The sequence below is a fragment of the Papaver somniferum genome, chromosome 7 (genome assembly GCF_003573695.1).
Source record: "Papaver somniferum cultivar HN1 chromosome 7, ASM357369v1, whole genome shotgun sequence".
Taxonomy (NCBI): domain Eukaryota; kingdom Viridiplantae; phylum Streptophyta; class Magnoliopsida; order Ranunculales; family Papaveraceae; genus Papaver; species Papaver somniferum.
In genome coordinates this window covers 189,726,169-189,750,065 of record NC_039364.1, presented here as the reverse complement: position 1 = coordinate 189,750,065, position 23,897 = coordinate 189,726,169, and the positions used below count along the sequence as shown (strand labels likewise).

General features: G+C 35.9%; 1 protein-coding gene across 1 annotated transcript; it reads left to right on the top strand.

Annotated features, from left to right (window-relative positions):
- Positions 1–2,030: 2,030 nt before the first annotated feature.
- Positions 2,031–2,843, top strand: LOC113299243 (60S ribosome subunit biogenesis protein NIP7 homolog). The gene has a single exon (XM_026548231.1). The coding sequence runs from the start codon at positions 2,105–2,107 to the stop codon at positions 2,666–2,668; it is 564 nt and encodes a 187-aa protein (XP_026404016.1). The 5' UTR covers positions 2,031–2,104; the 3' UTR covers positions 2,669–2,843.
- The last annotated feature ends 21,054 nt before the right edge of the window (positions 2,844–23,897 follow it).

Below are 23,897 nucleotides of genomic sequence, written 5' to 3'. Positions count from 1 at the left end.
CAATACCCGTTGAATCAAGTCAACGCATTAACTTAAATGGAAACTCAGTACCCGTTTACATGGAAACTAAATTTTCGTGTAGTAGTGCAGCTAAGGGATCAAAGCTCACCATAGTGACGTTGCCTTGGGACCCATTTCCCTTAGCGACACAACATAGTGCTTGTCCTAATGAATTGGATTAGACGCGGATGAAATGAAAACTGGTACGTACCGTCCGAGGCTTGCCCCTGCGAAAAAGTCTGAAAGGAAAGGCAACACTTTTGTTATAGGGAGGGGGTTTATGGATCAAGGGAGTGGAAGAATCGGACTCAACTCACTCATTTATGAATGAGTTAAATTTCAATAGTTTCTGGACCAAAATATCCATCTGAATCACTGGGTGCTAATCCACGGATATATAAAGGAGTTATGGTTAATGTTGATTTTAGTTTTAAATGATCAACTACCAACGGTTAAAACACTAAATGTCAAATATCATCTATGATCATTTGGTGTAATATCATCAAGATCAGACCCTTGACACTTCCTTTTCCATTTTCAAAACCAAGAGAATCAAAATGTAAAATTTTGTGCTTCTTTGTCTTCACAGAGTTCGTTGGAAATGAGGAACCCCAGTAACCCAAACAATTAAACCATGATTCACTCTTTTTGTATGTATGTAATAAAAATAATATAAATATGTAAAACCTTGGTTCTTTTTTACCAGTGAAAGGGAAATGAAAGATGCGCGTTCATAATTCAGGACATGAATTTGCAAATTTCTCTGCCATATAGGAGGAAGTGAAATGCAATATTTCATTGTCAACAGAGCACTGGTGAAATGGAACCTTTCACCATCACCGAAGTGATGGTGAATGCAACATTTCACTATCATTTGTTTGGTTAATCTTACTAATAATTTGGAGTGTTAGTTAAGGTTGGTCCATTAGGGATTCCTCCTAGGAATGACCATGAATCGGGGAGTATCTTAGGGCCAGGTGACCTTTTGGCTTTTGTCATTTCGCAACACTACTGCATGAGTAAATGAAAGGTTGAAATCCATAGCTTAAATACAAGCAGGTTTAACATTAGTTGCAGGCTACTTCTTGTGTTTGTTGTGTCTAGGAAAAAAGTTCAAAAACAAAAACTGAAAACATAAAACCAAGAGGTATGAAACAAAAACTGAAAACATGTTACAGCAGGATCTGGGAAAGGCATGTTAACGGAAGGATCTGGGAAAGGATCCGACCTTTTGTGGAACAACCTTCACATTCATATTAAGTGTGATGGTAAATGACTAAACAATCAAAACTAGAAGAGGAAGAGGGAAATATGGACAATGAAACGTTATATTTCACTATCACTTAGATGACAACGAAATGTCCAATCTCACCATCACTCAAGTGGTAGTGAAATATTGGATTTCGCTATTACCTGCATGGTAGAGAAATATTGTATTCACCTCTCGTTTTGTAAACGTGAATGCTTTATTTTTCTTCTACTACTATGAACGAATCAAGGTCTTATGTACTGATTTTTCTTTTAAATAAACATAAAAATAAGAGAGAATCATGATCTAACAATTTGGGAACCAGAGTTTAACAATCATGATACTTTAGAGACACAATATTACAGAATGTTTCATTTGCTCTTGGCTTTGAAATTGGTTCCCGGAGATATAATTTTGAAGGTTATAAATTAAACGAATCATAGATGAAATCACGGTTTAAGGTTTATGAGTATTCTTCGTTAGTAGGAAGACCAAGTAGAGAGAAACGACGACAAGGTTAGTTTTTTTTTGTTTTTTGTTTTTTTGTGTTGGAACCCTATTTGTGCGAAGGTATTTTTGTCTGACTCGGAAGGAATTACTGAACAGGTTATATCAAGTGAGTTGAGTCCGATTCTCCCACTCCCTTGATCCAAAAACCCCTCCCTGTAACAAAAGTGAAAGGCAACCTAGGCGAGGGATGTCTGAAATAGTCAAATGGGCTTTTTAAGTAAGCCTTTTATTAAAACTAGTCTAGGTCCAATAACTGTGCTCCCGAAACCGAAGACGTGTCTATGAATAGCGCAGAAATTTGCAACTCCAAACCCTAGAGGAAAAGAATACGAGTCCGAAAGAAAGATGAGGGCTTTAGATGAAGCAGAAACGACAGCAGTATTTGAGAAACTATTCAAATTCACAGGAAACAATCTGAAGAACATCATTGAGAAACCATCACATGAAGGTCCTGATAAAGAGCCAGGTAGATACTGTTTCCGCCTTCAGAAGAACAGAGTATTCTATGTTAGTGAATCATTAGTAAAAAGAGCTACAAATATAAGTAGAGAGAAACTGATATCGTTAGGTATTTGTATTGGTAAGTTTACTAAAGGTGGTAGTTTTCATTTAACTATACAATCATTGAATTTATTAGCTGATAATGCTAAACATAAGGTATGGTTGAAACCAACTTCAGAGATGAGTTTTTTGTATGGGAATCATGTTTTGAAAGGTGGGTTGGGAAGGATTACTGAGAATACTGTTGCTGGTGATGGTGTTGTTGTTTTCTCAATGACTGATGTTCCTTTAGGGTTTGGGATATCAGCTAAAAGTACTCAAGATTGTAGGAAGTTAGATCCTAATGGTATTGTTGTTCTTCATCAGAGTGATATTGGTGAGTATTTGAGAATGGAAGATGATCTTTGAATTAATTTTCATTGTTTTTGTTTTGTTTTGTTTTGGGAGTTCTGTGTGGGTTTAGAGAAATGTAATCTGGGTTATTAATGGATTTTTCACATGTTTTCAGGTTTCAATTTATGTATTACACAACGCCCAACTTTATGTTTACAATGAAGTGAATTTTGATTTTGTTTCAATATGATGATATTTGAGTATTTTTGTTACTGTTTGATTTCAATTTGTTATGTGTGATGCTGAAAAAGTAGAATAGGATGTTATTAAGAATATTGATCATGGTAAATGTGTTACTGTTGTGAGGATGTTATTACATTTGATGCTAGAGTGGTTGATAAAGTTGTGTTTACTAGAAAGAGAAAGCAAGAAGAAAGTTCATTAGAAATGCTGAGTATTGCCAAGTGTCCCAGTGGGTTCTTCGACGGAGAATTTCCGAGGACAGTCGGTGGGGTTGGCTCTGTTGGCTTGAAATGTTCAGCTTGAAAGAGACATTCGCTTCCACAGGTAATATTTGTAGGTTTTTGTATGTGCAAGTTTTAGCTGGTTTACATGTATATATATAAATTGTGCATGTTTGAAATGTTTATTTACTTTTCGTTTGCTGATACATTTACCAAAGTAGTTTAGTTTGTAATTGTATGAGCGTAAAAAATGTGGAGGTATACACTCTATTCTTTCAAGGAATTATAAAAAGTCCAATGTAGAATGCTGATGCTTTATATCTTTTGAAGGACGTAGTTATATATAAAAAGGTATACACAGTCACAATCCAAAGAGACAGAATAAATCCCAGGCTTCCAACTAAAGCACAATTAAAATCAATGAAACACAAGATATGCCAGGGTTATGTTAGTTCATGTAAGGCTCAGTTTGAGATGAATCACAACAAAAAATTCATTGTAGAAGTGTATGGCCCCGTGCAGTATCAAATGGAAGACATATTTTGTTTCTTCTGTTTTCTGATTAATTCTTCAATTCTTGATGTTTCTTCCCTTGTTTGGTTTGGGTTCTTGTTTAGTTTGTTAATGTTGTCGTTCACAAATCATTGATAGGTGTGTGCTGGATGCAAGTTTTGGTTTACAATAGAGAATACACCTAGGTGTAATGTGCCTATGTTGGTGTAAATTTTGCTACTGCTAAGAAGGATCATTGAGTTGGGATATGTTAGTTGGTCCTAGTGATTAAAATTATGCTACTGCATGACAAAAACTATATGTTTAATTAGACAATCTACTATAGTTTAAGAACAAAAGGACAATGATACCCCAATGCTATATTGTTGTACCCTCTGTCAGAAGCAGAATAGAAGCCTCCATCGTAATTCAAAGCTGCACATAATGCGGGCAGCTAACCCCCAGTCTGTCCCTGTAAGTAAAATAACAGTCATCAGGATGTGGAACTGGAAAGGGAAGAAAGTGAGGAGGATAAATGCGTGGAGGTTGGGAAGGATGGAGATTTGATTGGTGAGACCAATTGTTATTTCACGAAACTGGATGTGGATGAATTGGCCTAGGATGAAGAGATGGATGATGATGACAAGGAAGTTAATCCTGCTTGTTGTTTCATTGTGATATGATGCATTACCCGTTGAGAGATGCATGGTTCACATGCACAAGCACCGCAGATTCTTCATACCTGACATTGAGATCTTGAAGGATCCCGAGGGCCTCCCTACTTATAAGGATTGGATGTTAAAGTTATAGACTTAGTCCTGTTTGAAAACTTGCTCAATCTCTAGAAATGGTTATTTAAGATTGAGTATATAGCCTTTGCCTCTACTTTCAGCCTCTAGAGCTCGTATTAGTTTGTCAATAGATACCAAATTCGGTGTTAGTTTGTTGTTATGAATTTGTTTTATTGTTGACACCTAATCTGACCTTCTCAACCTACTTCTTTTCAGGTAAGTAGATATTTCATGTGTTTATATTGCAATTTCAGGTGCCAGTCTTTTTATAGCTTGGAAGCAGCGAGGAAAGCGTATGGTTGCAAAAAGTCACTGCAACGTATATCCGGATTGAGGTGAGGACGAAGAAGCTGGGCTGGGAGATTTAAATGATCACAGCAGCAGGTTGGTTCGTTCATTTTGCATTTGCATTTGCATTTCTTTGTTATTGTATCGTATGAATGCTCTGTGGTTCAAGTATTGTCTACGGAGAGGTTTATATGAGGAAATTTTTGGTGAAAACTGACATGTGTTAAACTATGAGAGAACTATACATGTTTCTCCATGATGTTTTCTGGCCTGAACAATCCAAATTAAAAGATAATTTCTCTTAGTTGTGTACCCCTGAAAATCGATTCGTAGTTGCATCTGATGAATGGAGTTTCTTGCAGCAACAGTGAAACCGTCTTTTAAAGGAAAAATACAAAAAGGTTCCTATGCTCTTTGTTCTTTCTCATCATGTCTTCATATCTTATAGACATAGTGGCTAGCCATTCTTCTAACTGTTTCTTATAAAGATGTTCCCCTCTTTTTTTCTCTCTTGTTTTGTGTGTCTGTGAGCACGTGTGCGTCTCTTTAAAGCTTTTCAAAATTTTATCAAGTTTGAGTACTCTTTGCAATAGCTACTCTGTAGTCTCACTATTTTACTTGAATGTTGATAATGTTTATGCTGTTTTTGATTCTTTTTATAGTTACTTTGATGAAGATGAGAACCAATTGGTCAAATCTGATTAGATGAGACACATTGTTGAACACTTGAACATGAAGTGGTGGGTTTGAGCTTGTGGCAGAATGTGTAGCGTATGAGCAGCTGATGAGCTGCCAACCTCATTGTGATAGCCTCCCCCACCCGGTTGATATGAGTTGCATCTGTGCATGCCTCAGTGACGGTTTATATTTCACCACTTTCATTACTAGTACGGTATTTCTTGAGTGTCTGATGTCGAACACGAAAAAAAACAAATACATGATACATGCTCGGGATTGCTTTTAGATCTTTTTTTTGTCAAGGTTAGCGAAGAGTGCCAAATGTTAATTTAATTTTTCTTTTGTTTTTTGTTTTGATAACCGGCCTCTTAACAAACAACAAAGACGGCCCAAAATTGACAAGTTTTGGTGTCGTTACACTCATAATGACAAGTCTTGGTCTCGTTACACCCATAATATCATTACTAAAGTACGAAACAATAAAACTCGGCAAATTATCAATCCAAATGCCTTGATGAACTTTGGTAGCGCCAAAAACTTGGCAAATTATCAATCCAAATGCCCTTCATGAACTTCGGTAGCACCATTCTTAGCCAATCTATCGGTGACGACAATTTTTTTTCTTGAAAGTAGAGTAGATTACCAAAAACAGAAAGAGTTAAACATTTGATTCAGTCTCATTTGGAACAAATTCGTTGTGAATTGTCCCGCCGCTGACTGAATCAGCCGGATTAACATCTTCTGTACATGATTGTTATGATTATTACACAGATTTTGAGCTTCGACAGAGTCATAAGCTTTTGAGGGAATTAAAAACATAGGTATACATTTTGTCCAACTGTTTACAGTATTTTCCTTCCTTTGCTAACAAGTCTGCAACCTTGTTAGCCCTTTTGTCTACATACTTCAAACCCAAAAAAGAAACTAAATTTACTGCTATAGACTTTACTTCTTTTAGAATTGCCACACTTTGCCACTGGAATGATGCGTCTTTGCCTTGTAAATAGTTGATTGATGCTTGATTATCTCCTTATACCAGATTTTGTAATTGTTTATGTTGGGATGGCCTATTTTGTTGCCTGCAGTAAAACTAAAGCTTATGCTTCTTCAGCTGTGGAGGTCCTGAAAACTCTCATTTCTGCACCTTTGCCTGTACCTAACCAATTAAGCATTATAACTAGATTATGTGCCCGTGCTACGCCCGGGCAGCTTCGCAAACTTGGTTCACCAATTCAATCTATAACTACAAACTACAAATACAATGCATCACTGTCTTTTTCTTTGATTTGGTAAAGCTCGGCTTCGCCTCGCCGAAGTCCTTTAAATTGATTGGAAGCTGTTGCAAACGAACCCTAGCAGAACTTAATAACCCAAACGGGAATGCATCCACGTCGTTCTTGTGGACGCTTGGCGATTTTCGTATTCATTAGGAAAAATTAACTTGACTATTCAGTGGCAATATCATTGGAAAAGCAAGTATCCGTTCATATTCTAGATTTATGCCCGTGCTACGCACCGGGCTTCTCTTTTTTTTAACCATATTTTTTATTTAGTGTGATGTGCTTTTGTCCCGCGCATTCGCTTAGGATTTTTGATTTGGTGTGGCTCGGCTTCGCCTCGCCCCGTCGCTTAGATTATTTTTTTGATTCGGTGTGGCTCGACTTTGCCTCGCCCGTGCGGATGCATTGTTTTTGATATGGCATCGGTCGGCTTCGCCTGGCCGCGCCCTATCCTAACGCATTTCTTTTGTTTTTCTTGGTGTCGCGTTATTTCCATGCAGTAAACCTTGAATTTTCTGTGGCTTTGAACATATATATACAATTAAGCTGAATATGAAATGGAAAGAAGGTGAGCGATCCAAGTGTTTGCATATAGAATTGTAAGATGACATCAGTAGTTTAGAAATTGGTGAGTTTAATAAGTTGTCATAACTTGGATACCAAAGCAATAAGAATTTGCATAAGAAAACAAAATGTTGCATAAAAAAATCTCAAATTCTATTTAACAAATAAAAGTAAAGGTGTCTTAAAAATACTAAATGTTCAAGAAGGAAATCTAAAATGCTAAGCCACCATTTTCCCATCATGTGTTTGGTAATGCTTTTTCTGCAGCTTCTATTTCTGCAAATGCCATCATATCATCCAAGTTTTCATCACCATATTGGCCGCAAGTTGCATCATGATGCTCATTAGTCTTTGATGCTCATTAACCAACATTCTTTACTGAAGTATATTATTAGCTTATTACTATCACGTGTTATGAGTTCAGCTACTGATATCGACCACTACCCCCACTTCTTTGTTTATCAATCTTTTTTGCTTCTGTGCAGATACTAATACACTCCAAGTTACACATTGATTAGAGATAATGATCTTTGAAAATCATAACAAAATAAAACAGAAGTGTACCTGGATTAAGATGAAGATAGTTACAACAGCGCCAATTATGAACCTACTACTAATTATCCCGACTTCTGTAATTTGTGAGAAACCAAAAACCCATAAATAAACTGAATTTGTGATGCATCTGTAACTACATATTAAAATTATTTTATTCATGGAGCTTCAGGCAGAAGAATACAAAATGACTAATCCATGAAAAAAAAGAATAAAACAGTGTCAATACAACAAACATGAGACACACCACTGAGTTCTCTTGCCTTATCCAGAAATTATACCAATTTTTTCCATGTTACAATCCTGCAAAACAAACAGATGGATATCAAACAACAAAACAAAGACTAAAAATTAGTGTTCGTCATATTTGCTTCATAGGATTTTTTGATAGAACATAAACATGTTTCTACTAATTACAAAATAAATTTGAAACAGATGCATATCAAACAGTAAAACAGAGACTAAAAAAAGTGCATGAACATAAATCCCAGTGTCATATTTGCTTCATAGGATTTTTTTGATAGAACATAAATCTGTTTCTACTAATTACAAACTAAATTTGATTTTGATTAACCTAAATCTGATTGCAATCAAAAAAGCAGTGTAGGAAACTAAATCCCAGTGCAAAATCCAACTGAATAACGGCTCCAAATCATGAACCCAAAAGAAAAACCCTAACTATATACATAATTCAGATAAGAAGAAAAATCCAATCATTGGGTAACACCACATAACATGCATGATTATGAACTCAATAAAATAATATCAAAATTGTCATCAGAAAATAGCCATCCATGTTAGTAAGTTTACTAACATTGAGCAAGCAACGTACATATAAAATTCACTGTCGTTGCAAGTCCAAAACCTCCTTATCCAATTATTTTTGATGTATCAAAGTCATTTGTAGCTTTTAAAATCTTCCCTATACTAAATGTTTTAGTTGTCCCATATATATTCCGATGCTAGAGCAAGATGTAGAGCTTAACCCACCTCATGATATCATGTCTTTGTCCATACCTGCTGCATTAAAATTTCAATTGCATTATGGACACTTCGATATCCAGTTGAACTGAAAATACCACCTGCGTACGATTTTACCCATTGATATACTAAATTTGTTAGTTGTCCCATATATGTTCTGATGCCAGAGCAAGATGTAGAGCTTAACCCACCTCATGATATCATGGCTTTGTCCATATCTGCTGCATTAAAATTTCAATTTAGTGTTGGACACTTCGATATCCAATTGAACTGAAAATACCACCTGCGTATGATACTCATTGATATACTTCCATAACATTATTGCTTATAACTACCGTATACCGGAAGTTGGTCAGAAAATAATTGGTAGCCATAAAAAAACCAAATATCGACTTATTAAAATGGTTGCGGGTTAGGTAGTCAGAAACTACCTTTATGAACCTTGGTAGTTTTTCCATGAAAATAAAGACGAAAAACTGGCAATTTAATACCTCTTGCGAAATTATTACCTGACGGTTTCAATGGTGGTGAGGCCGAAATGTCTCCCAGCTTTCTTGATAATAGCCAAGAAAATCCCATATACATAATCCAATGACTACCACAGAGGATAATGATACAAATCATGTTACCGCCAATCCCTCCTTTCTTTCTCATTTGAAATTTTAAATAGTAACTGCTAGAGGGTGCATTGTCCTAGTGTGATTTCCATGAACATAATTTAACCCTCCATTTAACATGGAGGGAGCCGAAGGTGGCGAGGGAAGGAGACCTAAAAGAGATTAAGAAGTTAACAGAAATACTTACGTCCAGCACATCAGATGGCAAAGAAGAAAGAAAACATAAGCAAACGATGTAGGAGGAAACAAAACGTATATAAAGAAAATCATGATATATAAAGAAAATAAAAATCGAAAGTTTATATTACCTGTGAGTTGTTATCACCAGTACTGAAACTGAAAATTACATCATAATTAATCAAACAGTTACCTAAAATCAAAATACAAAACCTAAAAATCAAATAAGAAACCCTTAATAATCAAAATACTGCAATTTAGATCAATCATTATGGCTTAGGGTAACTCATCCAAAAATTTACACCAAGAACTCCAGAATGCAATTGGACCCGATCGTACCTCAAAACCTACAAACAATGTGAAATAAAAACTCCAGTGAATGCCCATCATCAACAAAATCACATGTATCTACTATACAAAATTTAAGATATGGCTTTTGGAGTTTAACCTTATAAAAACCAACAATACACTATAAGATAAAAACTGATATATATATATTCAAAGAAATTAATATTTGAAAACCCTAAAAAAAAAAACAACCCCGCATTAGAAAAACAAAATCTCACCAGTCAACATAGTGCACGACTTCTCTTGTTTGTCAGTGCATGAAACATAAATTGAATGAATTCATAATATTACTACCTCAATGCTTCACTTGATCAATACGATTACAGATCTGAACAATTGAAAAAACTAAATCAGCAGAACTAAATTTAGTGAGGAAGCATGGAACAAAAACACAAACACAAAAACAAAACAAAAAACAAAACAAAAAAACTTTTAGGGTTTTTCTGCAAGGGGAGAAGTGTTTGGGATGAAAAGAAAGGAATACCTTAAGAAATCGTTTGGAACTCTTTTACAAGCTATCGGTCTCTGATATTTGATCACTTCAAATCATTTGAAGCCTGTAACATCTAAGCTGCACTAAATCTCTTGTTTAGTAAAAGAGAGTCTTTTTAGGTCGAGTCGGGCTATTGAACTGCTTCCGCAAACCGCAATAATTAACCAACTCCATTTACAAAGCTTCCAGCACAAAACTAAACGTCAAAAATAAAAATCTAAACCTAACTGATTTCTTTTGAAATAAAATAATTTTATTAGCGAACAAAATAATCAAATCCATCACAGAGACAGATATGATACATGATGGTAAATCAACGAACAAAAGAAGATAAGTGAATATATCAGGATGATACAGATGTGTAGATGGTGGAGAAGAAGGTGGAGGCGGAAGTCTTGTTTTAGGTTTAGTCGAGGTTTTTCTTTTTTTTTTGGTTTCGGGAAAGACAGTTTTAAGAAAATATGATAAATAAATTACTTTATTTTGTGAAGAAAAACCTTGTTTTTCTCTCCTTTGAGGAAAAGTGAAACGGAGCAATTCTGTGAGAGGGTGACGGTCACCGTTCAACGTGGAGCCTAAGGAGCTTAGGATTTTAAAGGAGCTAGATACCAAAACCTGCATTAATGTCTTTTGATAACCAGGAAGCATCACAATTTATTTTTAGTGTATCTCTGTCTGGAGATTTCCAATTAGTATTCAACATTGTTGCTTGTTTACTGCTCTGATGTTTCCTAGTATTCGAAGAATGTGGATGCCGATAAGCAAAGTGACGGGAAATATCAGCAGCTAGTTGTTCTGGAGTTCCATTCAGTTTTTCAAAAACTCTAAGGCATCTTTCTTTCCAAATAAACCAACATTTGGTTCCAGCCAAAGCCATGTAGATTGAATTTAAGTCTCCTTTCAACCATTCATTATAATTATCAAGAAAAGAATTATTGGAAGAGTTTGAGTTAGAATTTACTCTTGTGAAGCCATTGGGGCTAAGCTCCAAACAGCCTTAGCATATTGACATTCAAAAAAGAGATGATATATAGACTCTACAGCTTGTTGACAGAAGATGCAGTGTGTTTCCACACCCAGTACTGATCCAATTTTTGTCTTGTTGGTAAAGTTTGTTGGAGACACTTCCAAGTAAACAATCTAATCATCTGAGAGGTATCCATATTCCATAAACTTCTCCAAAAGTTTTTAGTTTCAGAAGAGACTGATCCCTAAGGATTTTGCAGTTTATCATATAAGGATTTAACAGAAAATTTCACGATTTCTAGTGAGCATCCACCTCAGTTTATCATTTTTTAATGTACTATCTTTTGATGCATATAATCTGATGTTCATAATTTTAGTAACCAGAGAGTTATCGAAAATAGAGAGTAACATAGATTCATTCCACTTCTTTGTGTCATGGTTTATTAAATCAGACACAAATGTTAAATTGGCTGGTGCTTATTTGGTAACCATTTATCATCCCATATCTTAATAGAGAAACCATTTATCAGTGACGACATTTGGCTTCTCTTAAAAGGTAACTTCTCCCTTCACCCTCAAAGTATTCAGGTACCGAGGAGTATAGGAATCCTTTGACAAAATTGGATTCTTTTAAATGCTAACTTCTCCCTCCGCCCTTAAAGGTTAAATAAAAGAACTGCTTTAGGCGATCAGGAACCGAGGAATATAGGAAGCCTTTGTATCATCAGCCAGATTTACAATCGGACCCCAGAAGTAAACCAATAATTCTTTGTACACCGTGACAATATCTCGGGGAAAATCCCGGGAGACACTGTCCGGGGGTCTTTGTATCATCAACCAGACTTGCAATCTGACCCCAAAATTAAACTAATAATTCTTTCTACACCGTGAGAGTCTCCCGGGGAAAATCCTGGGAGATACAACCCTAATGGGACCCTCGGGATGTGTCTCTCGGACTTTTTTCCAAGAGGTTCTCTCGGTATATGTAGACTTAAACAAAGTGGACGAACAAATCCTATCCTCTCTTCCACCCACATCGTGTTGGATATAAGTTATATTTGATGGGTTATTTTTCGCTAAGTCATAATAATTCTATTGATAACTTTAAAAATTACAAGAAAATAAAAGGCCTTCGCATGCCATTTCAACAAAATTGATTAAACTTAAAACAATCAACACCATACCCCTTTATATTTGTAAGGATAGATCTATTGAGGTCGTAGATGGAACTCGAGGGACCAAAGAAGTTGCTCTGGCTCGAGTGAGGATCAGATCGCAACAAAAAAAAATATTAGGAAAGGAAATGCATTGATTAAGAATTGAACAGTTACAACTAATTTCTCTCTAAAGCTAAGCACCATGGTGGATTTTTTAGCTTTGTTGTAGCCACATTATAGATAAGGCCTTACGGTTCATCTCTTAGCTATAATGTGGCCAAAGGCCTTGACTTAGGATGATACTTATGGGGGTGGCTAACCCATACATATGCCATCCCAGGTAGTCTGGCAAACTGGTCGCGCTATTAGGGTAATATTGTTGATGGAGACGCTTCTATCGAACGGTAGAGACTAGTAGAGACTAAACCGCGAGCGGTCGAGTCTCGATCGCCATTTGGTAGAAACTCTCCTCAGGTGGTCAGTGCTCTATCATATATAAATATCCTCTTAAGTTTTCATTCACACATATTTCTTACTCCCTTCTCCAGAGAGCAACCAAAACAATTTTTCTGAGCAATTAATTTGAAAATGAGTACCAAAACAGCTAGACAAAGAAAAAAAAACATAAAAGACAAAGGAAAATCCATATCTGCATGATGGTGTCTGGATTCAGAATAAAGAAAAAGGGATCGAAAATGTTAGACAACTAGTTGGTCCTGGTGTATTATTATCTACGCATATATCTAGCCATCCCGAGCGAGGTGGTTACCTAAACTAAGAGATGGATAGTCTGAGATCAATAATGTGTTTGAGCTCCCTCCCTTACCTGTTCAAGACAGCGTGCGAAGATATCCTTGGCAACGTTCGTATCATATGAAAACTAAAAACTGCAAGACTCAGGTTGTGTGAGTTATATTGTAACGTTGGTGGAATACTGCAAATACGTTCTTTTTCAAGGATTTCGAATGTGGTAAGTTTTATTTTTCCAATTCAATTGTTAGTTTTATTTAAATTAAATTTTTAGTTTTAGATACATATTTTGATTATGACCATGTTGGTTTTAGGGTTTACACCATTAGATTTGTACAGTTGACGAGATTTACTTCCATTTAACCAATTAAAATGGGAGTCTAAAGGAAAATGGAAACAACTACTTCCCTTGTACTCAAATGATGTTGGAGGAAGTACAGAATCCAGAAAATTACACGCAAATGGAATACGCGTGTCTTGGTTGAAGAGTTTTTTGAAGCGTTATGCTAAGAGGGTTAAAGAACAGGGACATTTGAACATTGTCGATTATCCTGAGCTTGAACGTATTTTTGTGTTGTAAGTGATAGAACAAATTATGTTTCCAATGCTAGCTCAGTGATATTAGTTGGTTTTCTCGATGCATTAGAAGATTTAGCTAAAGCTCCAAGATATGATTGTGGTGCTGCAATTTTAGGTGAACTATCCTTAACTCTCGATGAATGCTTGTCTGGTGCTTCAGATAGCTTGAATAGATTTTGGGTCGTATTGAAGGTAAAAACCACAATCCATTTTTATTTATTTGATCCATTATCGATTTAATTGTTAAACTAGTAAATATACTAAAACAAGGATGTTTTTATCAATGTTATTTTCAGTATTGGTAGTATACTCTTCAGTGCTTGCGAACCTGAGCTTCACGATAACCACATAATTCTTCCGATTGTGTACAAGTATAAAGCCGAAAAATGGATTGGTCAAATAAGTGATGGTCAAATGTCGTTGCAATTCTGATAATGCAATAATTGTGTCGAACAACTGTAAACATGAACGAGATGTCGTATATTAATCTTGAGGAGTACGGTCAAGAAACATCACAGAGAATGCTACAGTTAAGACTTTAGCAACTCGTGTTTTACGGCCCTATTACCGGTCATGGTATTTGGTACTATGGAGAAATACATATTTTCAGCTAAAAGGCAGAAAGGTAAAAGCAATCAACCCATTTTCAACCTCGATAATTTCATTTGATGAGTGGGTAAAGTTGTTAAATAATAAACAACCTTGGGAAGAAGCTGAAGATTTGATCCAAACTACAGAGAATGATTTTGATTACCATAGTTGGTTCCAGAATATTTACAAGCAATATAATGTTGTACAACCATAAAAATTGGGTAATGTGGATTTTCCAGTAATCGGTAATATTCTACTTACTGATCTTCCATCCCAGCCTCTACTACCGACGGGAAAAGCATATAATACCCTAGTAGTCAAATGGGTTCCTCAAATATGTCCCAAATATCTTGGGATATGTCAAGACTTTATCTCCTTCAGGAGATATTATTACAGTTCCCCTTGGTTACGAAGGCCAGCCTCAGAGGTATCCATATTACGGGGTGGTGGCATCACCAGTTGAACACTTTAACGCATCTAATCGATGGATTCCATACTTTTCACTTAAGAGACTTGCAGATCCAGAGAGACAATTTAACGTATGCAATGCCTGAAACTTTAACAGGTTCAACCTATGATGTTATGCGTGTAATTCATGGTGGCATGTTCACGTTGTTCCGATATAAGAACAAGTTCTCAAATGAGTTTAGGTCATGATGACATGAGTACAGGCGCTGGTGGTAGCAGTCAAATAAGTTGTGGAACTCGTGGAGGTCGCAGAAGTCGTCATTCTACTCTAAATTTAGTGGAAGAAACTCAAAATCCAGTAGGTGATAGAGGATATGTGGATATGATGGATATCCGAACCCAGACCCCTAGTAGTTTATTGCAAATTCCCCAAGGTCAAACACATACTCCTGGTGGTGGCTTGAACATTGATGCATTTAGGAAATCTGCAATTTTTACCCCAACGACATCATCATTTCACCCATTTCAAGCAACTGCTCAGCCAAACCATCTCCTATACCATTTTAAGGTTATGCTGAATCTCCTAGTGCTACTCAAATTGGTGAGTTTGCGACTATTGTTTAGGGGAATATATCTTTGGAGGTCAGGGAAATCGTTAGTTTGATAAGTGTAATTCCTTTTAATGTAATTGTACTTTTGTTGGATGATTATTTAATGTAATGGAACATTTGTTTAATAAATGAAAATTTATATTTACATTCATGCTTAAATTAAGAATTAATAAACTAAAACATATAAACTGGATTAAAACTGGGCAACACTCTTAAGATTTCATAACAAATTCCACGTAGGAACTCTTTCCGTTGTTGCAGATCCACTCTATATGACACCTTTTTTCAAGGTTCATCAGGAGGATTTCACCACTCCTCATGTTTCGAGCCGCTTGCATTATCAAAGCGGTATTTTTTTTAACACTTTTAGAAATTATGTTCAACCGAGCACTCAACACCATCGCATAACGATTGTTGAGGTTCATTGTTTCTTCTTTAAATTTTAGAAAATCCCAAAAATGACATGGCTTGGAGTGCGCTTGGAGTGCGCCACCAACGATGAGATGATTAGTAAACAAAACATAATTCCTACAAATACATTCATCTTCGGTTGTACTAAAATTTCGACTATGTGCTCTTGTTTGATTTGGCACATTAGCTCTTGATCTTCTTATTTAATTTTGCACATTGGCTCGCTATACAACTCCTTGATCTTCGGCAACATGTTACTCTTCTATGAACCGAGCCATGTTCATATTTTGAAGAGCTAAGAAAATATGAAGAAGGTGTAATTGGGTATTCATAGGGGCATGGATTTATGTCTGTTGGATCAGATATACTTGGCGATGTAGTTTTCATCGGGAGGCCGAGTCTTTACCGCTGGCGGCCTACACTACGCCGATCGTCTTAGTGTCAACCGAGCGATCAAGACTCCACCGCTCGATAGAGACTAGAACTTGCCTGGCTAAGTGGCAAATTTTCCACTTCGCCATGCCCATATTGGGTGCAAAAGTGACAAATTTTGGGTTCTCCCGCTCCCACAACAACCGACTTAGCTAGTGAGGAAATAAAATCTAATCCTCCTTCTAGCTAAGAAATAACTGACGGAAACTCAGTTCTCATTAAAAAATATACTTTACCGAAACTCAGTATTGTAAATATATACTTTTAAGGATACTTAGTTTCCGTATGGTTTCTAACGGATACTGAGCATCCGCGTTCAATATTACGTTTTTCACTTATTCCTATCCTAATAATATATATTTTTTAACTCTTTGTTTATTAAAATTATTTTTTCCCTATTATATCTAACCAAGTATAATTTGGACTAAATTGTTTTTTGACGGAAAATCAATTTTCGTATTCTACTGGTTCTGACTGAGTTTCCGTCCCAATAAGCTCGGGGGACTATAGCAGTTCATTTTTTGATGTCCCAGTTTAGCTTATGTGCATTTCAGTGTATGCATAACCCAAAGATGAAAAAATATTGAAAAATATAGAAACAACTTAAACCCTGCTAGGATCAGTTTTGGGATCGATCTTTGTCACAAGAGAGCAGCCCTGTAACTAGGATCACTCATGGGATCGGCTCGAATTCAGATTTCTATTGCTAAACAATTTCGCAAGTATACTTTCTTAAACTATGTTTGGAAATTGCTTTCAAATATAATTCCAAGATTTGAATTCGTCCGGAAGTATAACACACCAAATAATAACGAATTATTAATTAATGCAATGTCGAGAACACAAAGTCCATAAATAAACTTTCCTTCGTAAATCTATATACTCAAGTTGTAGAAACAACTAGTATGTCATTCCTTGATGATACTTTGGGCATAGTATAGTGACCAAGTAACCAATACTAAAGTCATTGTAAACAAGCTTAACTTCAAATGTTATGTTTTCAATGAATATAGACTTGAAAGAACAAAAGACAAAAATAAAATATGTCAAGTCTATAGTTACTAACTTCGAATTGAAGGATGAAGTCTTCTCTGTCTTTGATGCATCTTTTGGTCTTCGTGAGTAACCATAGCAAGTCTCAACATTTCTATGTTCCTAGTAATCTAAGAAAGTTGATTTTAATAATTAGATCAAGCGACTTCGAGTTTCTTGACATGCAGTGCTTGGTGGGTTCAGCTGAGCATTGCTCTAACAGAAGATTAACTAAATTACTCCACATATAAATAACTGCAAAATATTTTATGGGATAACATAAAATATATACATGGGTATAACTTAACATGGCGCATCACAGTCGTTTTCAAAAGCATAACACAATACATCACGTTTAATATATTTTTTATTATAAGAGTTATGGGTTTGAGAGATCTCATTCAAATTGAAAGAGTCTGCCAAAACAAGGAAAATTTGGTGCTGTTATGATGAGTGGAGAACTTCTTTTCTCCAAAATCAATTGAACTTTCGCTCGAAGGAGCCTCCGAAAGGCTTTACTATGTGTCATATCAAATATAAGTAAAACCACACTTGTGCCGTTTAGTAGAATTTTAAGCCATAAGTGGCGTAGTGTCTGCCGTTTTGGGAATCTTAGTCTATTTCTTTGTAAAATCACTCTAGTTAGGAGACATATTGCCGCCCAATTCAAGCTTTATTAAGTACAACATGTCTTTTCATACTAATTCCTATAGTGAGTTTTCCAGTCCTTCACATAGTTGTTCACCCATTTTAAAAGAGATAGAAATAGAGTGTAAAAACATTCTATCTTATAGACTTTGATTTTATCACAATGCAACATCACAACATACTTAAATTTCTAGCACAAAACTACGCGACACCATTCGATACAACATGTCACGGATCACACTCTAGGTGTGAAAACGTATAACCTTAAACCTAAGTTATTGCGTACCTTGTTACATCTTCTAGTAGACTTGGAAATGATCTCCCCCATCCCTCAGCACATCCACTCCACCTTATCCTAGAAACACCATTCTTACTGACTCATTTGCTTCCCAACAAAGTACAATAAGACCTATAGAGAAAAAATGAATTAGGGATTGTATTTCAAAGAATGTTGATAGACGCATTTATGTGTCTAATATGTCTTTATTGTATGTATTGTTAGTGCTCAATTTTGTATTTATTGTGTTCTTTTATGTCTTTGTAGGATTTTTTAGATAAATAAGCCCTTGCGGCGAAATGGGCTCAAAAAGCAGTGTTTTACACCCCGGAGAAATGTATCGTAGGCACCCCAGAAAAGCACCGGAAGCATCTCAGAAATGTCCCGGAGGAACCCATAAAAATTACTATTTCCACCCAAAAATTACTATTTCCACCCAATTGCTATTCGCACCCAAGCTCTGGTTAAGGGGCATCCATCTTCTCTTTAAATTCAAAAACAGCTTTTTGGCGGGAAAAATATATTCAAAACTGGCAGATTTGTGATCGAGAAAATGAAGGTGTTTTAGTGCGATTCAATCGCTGAAATTTGGTGGGAAGTTGTGATATGGGATAGGGAACACATTGTGGGCATCAGATTCGATCAGAATTGGCTGGAAATCCTGGTTTGAGTCACGAGCCCAAAACAGAGCACGTGCACTGTAACACGAGCAAAAATGGAGTTCTTGTGTGCATGGAAGAGTCCTACTAGCGCTGGAAGAGTGTTGAGGCGTGGAGAAGACATTTGGGAGCGTGCAGGATCAAAGTTAACGCGTGCATGGGATTAAAAATGGAAATTTTTCTTATTATTGGCAGCCGAGAATATTTGGATTAAATGGAGAATATATGCAATCAATGATCGGATTTTTGGCTCCAATTCACTATAAATACAAGGCAAAACAGTTTGGGAAGGGGATGAAGAGTTTCGGGTCGAGAGTTGGGAGAAGAGAGGAGAGCCACAGAAGCAGAAATCAAGAGTTGATCAAACTCTATTTCTGCTGCTGATGAAGATGAAGAACACGAAGAAAAGACTAGCAAGACCCGTCGTTTATGAACAGTCGTAGTTACAACGGCTGTGGGTCTTAAAACGCGACTACAACACTTCAGTTTTATCGTTCTTTGTAACGGTGTTTGCAACAATTATAAACGTTGCAAACACCCGATTTTCATTATTTTCTCCATTTCATCATTTGTACACCTTTTTTGAGCCATAATTAAATACTTTGAGAGCATTTTTACTATGATGAGCTAAAACCCAACACTGGGACGACGGAGGAGGCCAAACTTCATACTTAGGGTAATTTCATTTAATTCTTTTTTACGACTTTTGCATTAATTTAAAATTGAAATATGATTTGAATTAATTGGTTGTTATTTAATTTGATGATGTATGCTTGGCTTAGGTGTTTTGATACATCATGCTTAGGAATTACAATCAATGTTTTGAAAATCTACTTTGGCAAAATAAGAGTCCATATAATTTATGTTTTGAGCGATTATTGTTGAGAATAAATCATTCATCCCTATGTTATGAAAATTGGCCGAATCATTAGTCCCAGTACCTCTCTACCAATTTGTCAATATTTTTGTATATAATTTTTATAAATCTAAAAATCCTTCACCTTCACAAGTCTTAGAGTTCGAACCTTCATTACTACAACCCCACAGAAAATCTATAATCAAATGTCACCCTCACTAAAACAATAACAAGAATGTCCCAAAAATTAAAATTAGGGATCAAAATATGAACATCCATCTCATCATTATCAAGTCTATGTGTTCTAAATCAACGGGTCACATGACACCTTGAAACTTTGTCATCCTAAGCCGCTACAAACTCTAGACTACTACAAGTTAACTTCGGACTGTAATGTAGTTGAGCCATAACCAATCTCACAATAATTAAGGTACAGTTACGTTCCTTACGCCTCTGAATCCCAACAGGACTCTACGCACTTGATTTCCGTAGCTTATCTCACCCACAACTAAGAGTTGCTATGACCCAAGGTCGAAGACTTGATAAACAAATTTGTCTCCCACAGAAAAGTCTATTTTGATGGATAAATATGTCTCCCACAAAAATACCTATGAAGTTTGTTCTGTCTTTTGATAAACCAAGGTGAATAGGAACCAATTGATAATCCGGTCTTATATTCTCGAAGAACAACCTAGAAATATCAATCACCTCACAATAAATAAACTATATGGTCGTAGAACAAGTTATTGTGGAATCCCAAAGAATGAGTCGAAGAGCTTTTTGATTACTTTTTATATCTTACCTATCGGAGATAAATCTCGAGCAAATCTTAGAGAAGATAGTACTCAATACGATAGAACAAGTAAGATCAAAACACGCAACTACACAGAAAATAGTTGGATATGGCTTCAGAATCCCAATGAAGTCTTTAAGTCGTTAACCTATAATGGTTTTAGGAAAAACCTAGGTGAAAGGAGAATCGACTCTAGCCGCAACTAGTATCACACATGAGATATAGGGATTAGGTTTCCTAGTTGCTAGAGTTCTCCCTTATATAGTCTTCAAATCAGGGTTTGATAACTTTGGAACAAAGCAATCAATATTCACCGTTAGATGAAACCCGATTTTAGAACTTGAACCACTTAAGTTTGAAAACGGGTATGCAAACTTAAATTCCGGACATTGGTCACAAGCCGACAGTTTGCAAACGGGTACGCAAACGTTAGTTCCGGACCGAACTCAGTTGAAACCGTTTGCGAGCGGGTATGCAAACTTAACTTCCGGTCCTGAATTCCAACAAAACAGTTCGCACACTTAGTACACAAACCGTAATGTATCCAGACATGGTTTTTAGCTCTTAACTCACATTTCAATCATTGAAACATTCTTAGAAGACAATAATAGATGTCTCATACAAACTATTAGCTTATAAACAATTTTCCAGTGATCGAATGATCAATACGAAACATTCTGAGTCTACATCAAATGACTATGATGACCGTCTCACACAAATCATGTAAGATGTTATCCGGTGATTTTCACATGATCATCTTTTGACTTTCGTAAAGAATAATGATGAACGTGGTTAAAGCAAAAAGCTTTCCAACACATATTTCGAGAAAGATATAAGCGAGTTAAACTCAGCTCGAAATATCAAATGTGTATAATGTAAAGTCTATATAGCTATACGACTTTGTCTCAATAGGAGATAGAATATAATAGACTTTTGAGTGATAGATGAGTTCAAGTCTCCACATACCTTTTGTTGATGAAGTTTCACAAGCTCCCCTTAGTAGTTCTTCGTCTTCAATCGATGAACGCCATGAATTCTAAAGCTCAATTACACATTCTATCCTAATCCGAGACATAGCTATAAGTAGACTAGAAACCAATACTTATAATTTTGACAACTAAACTTGACAAACAAGCTTGAGATAGAAACGCTAGCGAGTTCGACCGAGCAGTGCGCTAACACTATCATTCATAATGGAACATGGGTATATTCCCTATTATTTATGTGAATATGGGTGATCCCGACCATCTATTTATCTAGATCAATGTTCACACGGTATTGTGATACTCTGCCATCCTAGTTCTTGTCAGACAAATGCACCCCCAAAATGAAAGAGTCTACAAAAATAAGGCAACTTTTTCTGCCATGAGTCTGAATCTACCTGCCATCTTCTACTTCATTGTTCTTTTGAAAAACAACTTTGAGCTATTTTTCAAGAAAAGCTTAATTGTACTTTCACTGTACCTAATGATATAATTTCCACTCTTCACTCCTATCATCGACAATTTTTTGATAAAACAAGCGTGATATTATGTAACTTCATTCCATATGTTCTCATGTGGAACATTTGGCAAGAGAGGAAGTTCTCGAGTTTCCAATACAAAGAAAACACTATCGCTACAATTTTTGTGAATGCTAAATACTACTTGTTCACTTGGTTTTTGGTGCATATGGATTTTGAAAATCTAGACTATCAGTCGATTATGGTTAACTGCTCTATTTTTTTATTTCTTCTTAATTTTCATTGAACTAGTAGCTTGTTGCTGGATATCTGCTTTTATTTTATTTTGCTTCTCTTGTAGGGTGGTTCAATTCTTTTGAACCCTCTTGTTTTTTAATCTATAATTCGTTCTTTACCGATTAACAAAAAGAGAAGCAAATTCCGTACTACTACGGTTATAAGAAAACTTCTTCCCTCCGGACTCAGTTGAACACCTTTTTATTCGAAAGAGCGTCCGAAAGTCTATAATGTGCAACATATATCAAATATAAGCAAATATGGTATGAATAAAATATGAATAACAACACTTGTGCCGTTTCATAGAATTTGAGACCGTAACCTGCATGACATCTAGTTTTTTTTTGTCTTTTGTTTTTTTGACAAGCAGAGATTTTATCAACATAACCTAAAAATAACAGAAAGGAAAAAGTTCCCCGAAAATACAAAAAAGAGGTTTTTTAAACCAAGACTTATCTATAGAATGCTTCATGGCGAACTTAGCTAGACTATTTGCTACTCCGTTAGAAGGACGCTTAACGTATTTACAAAGAAATTAAGAAGGAAGATACTAGAAGATACTAGTGGTATCCTCTTTCAATCTAATTAATAAAAATCCTTTTGCATCAAAAAAAAGAAGGAAGATACTAAACACACCGAAGTTTTATACTTTGTTTTGTCCCGAAAAGAATCTAACGATCCAAACCTTGCGTTCTTAGGTTTGGGATTGGTAAGGGCAGAAATTGGCCCCACCACTCTTCTCACATGTAATCACAGTTTTTTTTCTCCAGTGTGTAAATCATTTTCGAACTAAGAAAAGAAAGTAAATTTGTTTTATAGTATGGAAAAAACTTCCAACAGATAGAAGAGTCTTCATCATTTACCGAAAGGAGGCTAACAGGAACGATGAGAGAGAGAGAGAGTGTCAGAGAGAGAGAAAACACTTCCCAGATAATAACTCAGATAGATCCGAAAACTTTCGAATTCTCTAAACAACAACTTGGAAATCAAAAGGGATTCAAGATAGTGGAACGAGGAGATAAAGGTTTAAAATTCATAGTATACTTCTCTAAAGATATTGGAATATGGATATGCAAATTTCTAAAGAAAACATCAGTCCGGCGAACGACCAGAGAAGATGGACAAGAGGGATGAAAATTTCTCTCTTCTGTTGGAAAAACAACAAAATTCAAGAGGAGAATTTATTAAACTCACCAGGACAAATGAAAACAGAGCATCAAATAGGACTTTAATCATACCTAAAGGTACATACGGACATGGATGGAGGAAGTTTCAGGAGTTATTAGTCAAATTATTGGGAGATTCTCCATTAGGTAAGCAAATCTTGCCATCATCATCAGATTTCCCTCAATAAATCATTAACTCATAAGACAACAGGAATAACATCAGATCAACTCGTACTTTCGTTTGTACTGCTTATGGGAATATGTCTTGGAATCAAGTGGCCAGGGAGTTACATATGAGGCTCAGATGGAATAGATACTTAAAATTAAATGTGAATGATGAAAACTCAGCTACATTTCAACCTAACAATGACTGGGAATGGCAGAGTTGTTGGAAACCAATTAAATTGAACGTCAATGGTACCGGTATTGAAGTAAAGAGGTGGATTTATGATGATATAACTATTAATGGAAGAACACCGACTATACCTCAAAATTGGGTGAAGCT

Excerpts from the sequence above, each read along its gene's own strand:
- LOC113299243 (XM_026548231.1), top strand. The coding sequence starts at position 2,105 with ATGAGGGCTTTAGATGAAGCAGAAACGACAGCAGTATTTGAGAAACTA.